General features: G+C 38.5%; 1 protein-coding gene across 3 annotated transcripts in view; it reads right to left on the reverse strand.

Annotated features, from left to right (window-relative positions):
* The window catches only part of AP4E1 (adaptor-related protein complex 4, epsilon 1 subunit), a 67,643-nt gene extending 60,221 nt beyond the window's left edge, over positions 1-7,422 (reverse strand). The window contains exons 1-3 of one of the 3 annotated variants that reach the window (XM_010839492.1): positions 7,200-7,422; positions 5,353-5,424; positions 199-322 (exon numbers count right to left, since the gene is read on the reverse strand). In XM_010839492.1, coding sequence (XP_010837794.1) covers positions 199-322; positions 5,353-5,424; positions 7,200-7,349 — 346 coding nt within the window. In that variant the 5' untranslated portion in view covers positions 7,350-7,422. Of the gene's footprint in view, positions 1-198; positions 323-4,048; positions 4,357-5,352; positions 5,425-7,199 lie in introns of those variants that run through there. The other 2 variants (XM_010839493.1, XM_010839494.1) reach the window with 2 other exon arrangements.
* Between the last annotated feature and the right edge of the window lie 472 nt (positions 7,423-7,894).

A 7,894-nucleotide genomic window follows, 5' to 3' on the forward strand; every position in this document is an offset into this window, starting at 1 on the left:
TGTAACTCCAAAATGCTATGAATCAGAAAATTGATTTCATTTATAGGCTGTAAGTTTTTGACGCGTTATCTTTTAAAGGTAAGGAAATCACAAGGTAGTGTTCTAAAAACATACTACATATCAGTCATCATTCATTTTACATACTAGTCAGAACTTTAAGGACAAGATAAAGTGCAATAGTCTTAAACGCATACATACCTACTCTTTTTTCTAAAAGATTTCCTTGTTGTGCCAACTTGATTGCATGTATATAGCCAAAGGAAGCATCATATCCAAGCATTTCACAATATATAAGTCTCACCATACATTCCTTCATCATTTTCTGAAAAAAAAAAAAAAAAAATCCAGTAATCATATAAAGAGAATGCTTTGACTCTTTCTTTTGTAATCATTTAACAGCAGAATTCTTTAATCCTGGCACTGAAGAAACATCATATGTAAATTACCACCCAAAGTCAGACTTTGTAAACAAGTTTCTCCCAAATTTAACTATCAACAGTACTCATTTTAGTAAAATTGTTTCGATATTTTGTTAGAGGCAACAATATAAAATAAATCAATTATAGCTATTTCTAATTCTAGGTCCCCCTCCTGAAAAATTTGGTCATAATGTGGGATGCATGGTCCTCAGAAAAAACTTCAGTCATAGTACTCTAACTTCGCTTCTAGAATGCAGCACATCATTTAATACACTTTGTCAAATGAAAATATCCATGAAATCCCCACAAGTTTGTAACAATTTCTGTAATGAAAATATTTTTCATACTTAAAAACCAAATTGCATCTGGAGTTTCTTCAGAATTATTATGCTGTATATGATATGCAATAATTTATTGTCTAAGTATTACTTTTTCAACAACTCTCACAAATATTATGACTTTATTAATGGTATGTGTATATGTTAGTTACTCAGTTGCGTCCGACTCTTTGCGACCCCACAGACTGTAGCCCACCAGGATCCTCTGTCCACAGAATTCTCCAGGCAAGAATATTGGAATGGGTTGCTATTCCCTTCTCCAGGGGATCTTTCCGACCAAGGGATCGAATCCAGGTCTTCTGCATTACAGGCAGATTCTTTACTGTCGGAGCCACCCAGGGAAGCCCTATTAATGGTAGAGTCATTCCAAGATTAAACTTAACTGAGTCTTTCAAAATTTACAACATAAGCTAATAACTTGTTTTAAGAGATTCTATAAATTTATTAGTATGAGAATATCTGCATTCTCAATATTGACAGCAAATTTTAATCAAGAATTAAAAATATAAATAAATGTGTTTCAAAATATGTAAAGCTCAGACTATTTTAGTATCTAAAAATTAGGGTTAATAAATTAATCCTAATATATAACAGAATTATAGAATTCCTAAATCACAAAAAGCTTAAGAATAGTAAAATAAAATGTTTTAAACTAAGGACAACATTTAATATTTCATATATATTATATATAGATAGATATATACATACACATTTAAATATGAAAAGTTTAAAAATAAATCACAGGAAAATCTTAAGGGAATAATATTTAATGATTTAATTTAGTTCACTTGGGTTTAAAGTAATAAAAGTTAATTCATTACCACATTAACTACTAAATACTGAGAAATATTGGTTCCAAATTGGGAAAGGAGTACATCAATGCTATATATTGTCACCCTGCTTATTTAACTTATATGCAGGGGACATGATGCAAAATGCCAGGCTGGATGAAGCAGAAGCTGAAATTAAGATTACAGGGAGAAGTATTAATAACCTCAGATATGCAGGTGACACCACCTTTATGGCAGAAAGTGAAGCTGACGCTAAAGAGCTTCTTGATGAAGGTGAAAGACAAGAGTGAAAAAGCTGGCTTAAAACTCAACATTCAAAAAAATAAGATTATGGCATCTAGTCCCATCGTTTCATGGCAAATAGATGGGGAAACAATGAAAAGTGACAGACTTTATTTTCTTGGGTTCCAAAATCCCTATGGATGGTGACTGCAGCCATGAAATTAAAAGATGCTCGCTCATTGGAAGAAAAGTTACGACAGACCCAGACAGCAAATTAAAAAGCAGAGATGTTACTTGGCTGACGAAGGTCCATACAGTCAAGGCTATGGTTTTTCCAGTAGTCCTGTATGTATGTGAGAGTTGGACCATAAAGAAGGCTGAGCGCCAAAGAACTGATGCTTTTTAACTGTCGTATTGGAGAAGACTCTTAAAAGTCCTTTGGACTGCAAGGAGATCAAACCAGTTGATCCTAAAGGAAATCAATCCTGAATATTCACTGGAAGGACTGATGCCGAAGCTCCAACACTTAAGCCACCTAATATGAAGAGCCAACTCATTGGAAAAGACCCAAATGCTGGGAAAGATTGAAGGCAGGAGGAAAAGGGGACATCAGAGGATGACATGGTTAGATGGCATCACCAACTCGACGGACTTGAGTGTGCACAAGTTCTGAGAGATGGTGAAGGTCAGGGAAGCCAGGCATGCTGCAGTCCCTAGGGTCGCAAAGAGTTGGACATGACTGAGCAACTGAACAATGACAACTGAGAAAACGTGTAAAAGATACTGGAAGCTTCTTCAAAAACTTCTGTATCAGGACTTCCCTTGGGGTCCAGTAGCTAAGACTGCATTCCCAATGCAGGGGGCCTGGCTTCAGTCTCTGGTCAGGGAGCTAGATCCCATGTATCGCAACTAAAAATCTTGCAAGCTGCAACTAAGACCCATCACAGTAAAATAAATAAATATATATATATATATAAGCAAAATTCTGTATCAATGAGGAGTGAAAGTGTTCATTTAAGCCCTTAAATATCAACCTTGATTTTGTAACATTTTATCTCATAGGTTCTCAAAAGTCATTAGGCACTTTAAGTAAAACTCTATTGCATACACTATTATTCTCTTATTTTTGGAGAAGAAAATGATTCTCCAATGTAGAAATTCACTTCAGAATTTCTTTAACAAACTGTAATCTAACTTCTACATCACCACCTCAAGGACAGACTATTCTAAAACGTACACTCAGAATGACTGGCCATAATTATTATAAAATCTTCCTTCAAACTGTTGCTCCCTAACTTCTATCTACTTATCTAAATTCTGTCAACATCAGGTTTATACTGAATAACATGAAAAATTGTACTTAATACTGCCAACTGTAGAAAATGGAAATCAAGTAAAAAGAGAGAAGTCACTGCTTAAAAAGAGAAGTCATTGCTTAACATATCTTTCAAGTATCACAATGTACAATGACTTTATTCATACACATATAAACATATACATATCTATACACACACACACACATATATATATACATTAATACACACAGATATATCACATTGGAGGCTTCCCTGATAGCTTGGGCAGTAAAGAATCTGTCTGCAATGCAGGAGACTTGGGTTCAATCCCTGGGTGCGGAAGATCCCCTGGAGAAGAAAATGGCTACCCACTCCTGTATTCTTGCCTGGGGAATCCCATAGACAGAGGAGCTTGTGGGCTACAGTCCATGAGGTCACAAAAGAGTCGGACACAACTGAGAGACTGACATTGAACACTGTATCACATTAATTATGCTTTGAGTTTCATTTGTCCACCTGGAAGAGTAACTTAGGCAGGTTGACAAGAAGTAAGGCCCTTTTAAGGAGCAAGTAAACAGTCTTTAACACATACTTTTGCCTTAGACAAGTAGGTCTCAAAGGCAGCAGCATCTCTTGTTCAAGGACATGCCTTTTTTTTGAATTTTGGATGAATGTTATGGGAAAAGGCCTGGGTAAAACTTCCACAGTCTTGAGCTCTGGGTTAACCTGTTCCTTCTGGCTAATCTCATCCTGACATGCTGATGTCATCCCAGGATGTATGTTACAGGGAAGGGTCTGGGCGAAATTCTCACAGCCTTGAGGTATTTGTTATCTATTCTCAGCAGCTGGTTGAGAAGTATATAAGGTCCTGCTTAGTGAGGCAAGTACTCTCCTGCCCCCTTCTGATACCTATACCAGAAGCTTTCTCTGTCACTTTCACTTTAAATAAAATCTATACAAAGTTCTGAGTGACTGTGACTAACTTCGGTCCTGGAGTTAAATCTTCTCCTTCGGAGACCACGAATCCGGCAGCACCATTCACCGTCCTTTATTATAACCAGAAAAGGAAACACATATATTCTCTCAGACTTTACAAGTGTTATTCACACACATGATCATGTGTACAAGCAAAATGATCACCCTAGTACCTTTATTAGAAGTGTATGCCACAGCAACTTACACAAAGAAAGCACTCACTAAATCTTTGCTAAATAAATGTTGCTTATAAAATCTCATTATTTAAAACCACGTGAAAATTAAAAGAAAAAAAAAAACCTAGGCCTTAATCTAACCATGTAGGGACAGTCCCACAGTGGCCACTGCTTAATTGCTGAATGAATGCTGTTTGAAAATCAAATTATAGGGAATCAATTTTTTTTAAACTAGATCTTGATTTAGCTATTATGCAATACACTCAGATTTACAGCAAGAAAATCATTTTTCTACTCTGTCAGTCAACCTATACTCCAAGATGTAGAAATGCAAAATAGGAGATTTTTACAATGTATCAATTCAGGTCTGTTAAGGTCTGTATTAAAATACTATTATTTTAATAGTATTATATTTTATATTTTTATATTTTATATATTTGTATATTTTAATATTCTATAGTGTATATTATCTATATTTATATTTAATGTATATTAAATATTATATATTTTAATAGTATTAAAATACTATTTTAAATTATGTGTCCTAACCTTCTTTAGGAGAAGGCAATGGCAACCCACTCCAGTACTCTTGCCTGGAAAATCCCATGGATGGAGGAGCCTGGAAGGCTGCAGTCCATGGGGTCTCTGAGGGTCGGACACGACTAAGAGACCTCTCTTCTGATGATGAAACCTATACAGGGAGAAGGAAATGGCAACCCACTCCAGTGTTCTTGCCTGGAGAATCCCAGGGACAGGGGAGCCTGGTGGGCTGCCGTCTATGCGGTCGCACAGAGTCGGACACGACTGAAGCAACTTAGCAGCAGCAGCAGCAGCAACCTTCTTTCAGTGCACAACATTAAAACAATAAGATCGGTTATGGGGTCCCAGGAGTATTACCACATTTATGTAACTATCATCATGTTGTCACTGAACTGACATCAGTCAAGCAAGTTTTGGTCTGGTGCAGTCAGTCGGTAATAAAAGGCCAAAGTTAACGTCTGACTTATTATCATCCATAACTGATTTTGACTGTGATATATTAGATTTTAGCAATTCATCAGTTAATGCCACTACTGAGTCAATTGTAGACCAGATTTCAAATTGAAAACATGCTGACATCGACTATGTAAACTTACTAGGGTTGTAGTAGGAGCAGAAACAGTTGCTTTCAGATTATTCAGTTCCTGCTGGATTAATTTCTCTTCTTCCTAAAAAAGTGAAAATATTTGACTCATGAATAACTGTCTTTTTAAACTGTAATAGTATTTTTAAAAGGGAAAAATACAACTCACAATATTATAAATAAGAAACATTATTTTAAAGGAGAGTTACAAAAAGTATGTGCTTCAGATTTGCCTAAAGGGATTTCTCCAACCCTCAGAATCATTCCTGGAAAGAATAAATATTTTCACGCTAACTCACCACTCCTCTTTTCTTCAGTTACTGTCCCCTTAAGGACGGTTTAGCAGAAATTTTTTTTTTTTTTTTTAATTAACACTACAGAATAAGTAGAAAAGAAATTCTTCATGTAGTGGCCCAGAATAAGGTTCTCACACCTTCTTCTTCATGGAATGGAGAAACAGGGTAAGAAGACAAACAAAAACCAATCCTTTTCCCTTAAACTATATTCTTCTTCCCTACCTTTTCCCCTTTATTCCTTGCATCCTTTCCCTACCCTTTCCTCTCTTTCTCACACACACAGAATAAATTCACAAATATGGCTATTTCTATCGTCTGCATTGTATTTCACCTCCTTAAGCACTTGAAAATTGGTCCAAATTTTGCCCAATACAATGCTATCTCTAAGTTACACAATGAACTAGCAGATGCCCATTAAGTAACTAACCAAAAAGTACTAGTGAAGTACTGCCACATTTAGATACCTTATATACAGTTTCAAACTGCAATTTAAAACCAAAAATATTTTATTTCATTTACCATCTCATAAAAATTAGCAAAGGACAAAATGTTAAACAAGTCCACAAATAATTGTTTTCTGTGATTTCTGAATGTGAAACAGATCCCCTCCAGTACATCATCCTATTTCAGTTTACAAACAGTTTTTAAACCCTCAGAGCACTGTGAAGAAAAATCTCCTTTCTCTTTTCTTCTCTCCTGACACATATTTCACCATATACTGCTTATACCTGTCTTAAGCCCAAAATGAAGGACCAATTCTTTGGAAAAAGTAAATGTGTTTTAGACTATTTCCTTAGGGTTTAACACACAGCTTCTTCCTTAAGTATTTTCTGAACAAATAAATTACGCTATACCACATGATTGTTTTTTTAAGATACAAAATCCTTGACGCTTTTTATCAGCATCTTACACAACCCATGCAACTACAGAAAGTTTGTGGGAACTTAAAATTTTCCATTATAAATGCTCGTTTTCAAAGCCCATCGGAAGCAGAAACTTACTCAGCAAATACTGAGATTGGGAAGAATTACGCTTTTTCTTTCCCCAATCCAGAGATCTAACCTAAGAACCTCGAGCTCCCCAAACATATTCAAACAGCAGGTTCAGATGGCAGGGTCTGTTCTAATACATGTTATCTAGCATACACTGAAGAACTGGGAGAGAGCAAGAATCCGAGTTAGAAAGAAACTTTTGAGAATAACGCTGACACTTCCATGGCACCTGGTATTTTCAACTGGTTGGTGTCTCTTCTAACCCTCGAAACAATCTATGAAATATGTATCGGTACTTTGACACTTCAACGTTCGAGAAACACACGGAGGCTCAAATAGTAAAGACTTTGCCCCCAGATAATAATGAGTCAACGTCAGGGCCAACTGTGGAAACCTGGCCTCCTAGTTGTCTGTCTGTCCGGGCAGCCCAAGTGACGCTTCCGGAGAGAAGCCAGGACCGACAGACAAACCCGCCGGAGAGCCAGTTCCAGGGGTTCACCGCGGGACCAGAGCCTCCCAGGGAGGGGGCCTCCCTCAGGCGCCCCTGACCTCCCGGCCCGACGGACACCTACGTGCTTGGAGGTGAGCGCGGTGATGCCGCGGACCAGGCCGCCCAGCCGGGAGGAGAAGGACGCCTTGGCGGCCGTAGGCCCGCCAACCGACTGGTTCTGCAGGAAGAGTCCCGGCAGCGCCGTCAGTGTTTTCTCCACTATGTCGCTCATCGCCGCCGCCCGCGATCCGGTCTCCGCCCGGCCTCATGCCCGGCCCCTGACCCGCCGCCGGCCCGGCCTCCGTAGGCACTTCCTGTTTGTTTGAAGAAGAAATCTTTATTCGCGTCCCGCGCGGACAAGTACAGTGTTTTTCTCGAGAGACGCCGCTAGAGGGCGCGAGAGTCCGCGAGCGAAAGACCGCGCTCCAAGCCTGCGCGGATGTTGTCGTCTTGTGGTGGAGTAGAAACGACGAAGAATTGATGCTTTTGAACTGTGGTGTTGGAGAAGATTCTGAGAGTCCCTCGGACTACAAGGATATTCAACCAATCCATCCTAAAGGAAATCAGTCCCGAATATTCATTGGAAGGACTGACACTGAAGCTGAAACTCCAGTACTTTGGCCATCTGATGCGGAGAACTGGCTAATTGGAAAAGACCCTAATCCTGGGAAAGGTTGAAGGCAGGAGGAGAAGGGGATGACAGAGGATGAGATGGTTGGATGGCATCACCGACTCAATGGACATGAGTTTGAGTAAACTCCGGGAGTTGGTGATGGA

Source organism: Bison bison, unplaced genomic scaffold, assembly GCF_000754665.1.
Source record: "Bison bison bison isolate TAMUID 2011002044 unplaced genomic scaffold, Bison_UMD1.0 scf7180017864118, whole genome shotgun sequence".
In the NCBI taxonomy this organism is placed as follows: Eukaryota; Metazoa; Chordata; class Mammalia; order Artiodactyla; family Bovidae; genus Bison; species Bison bison.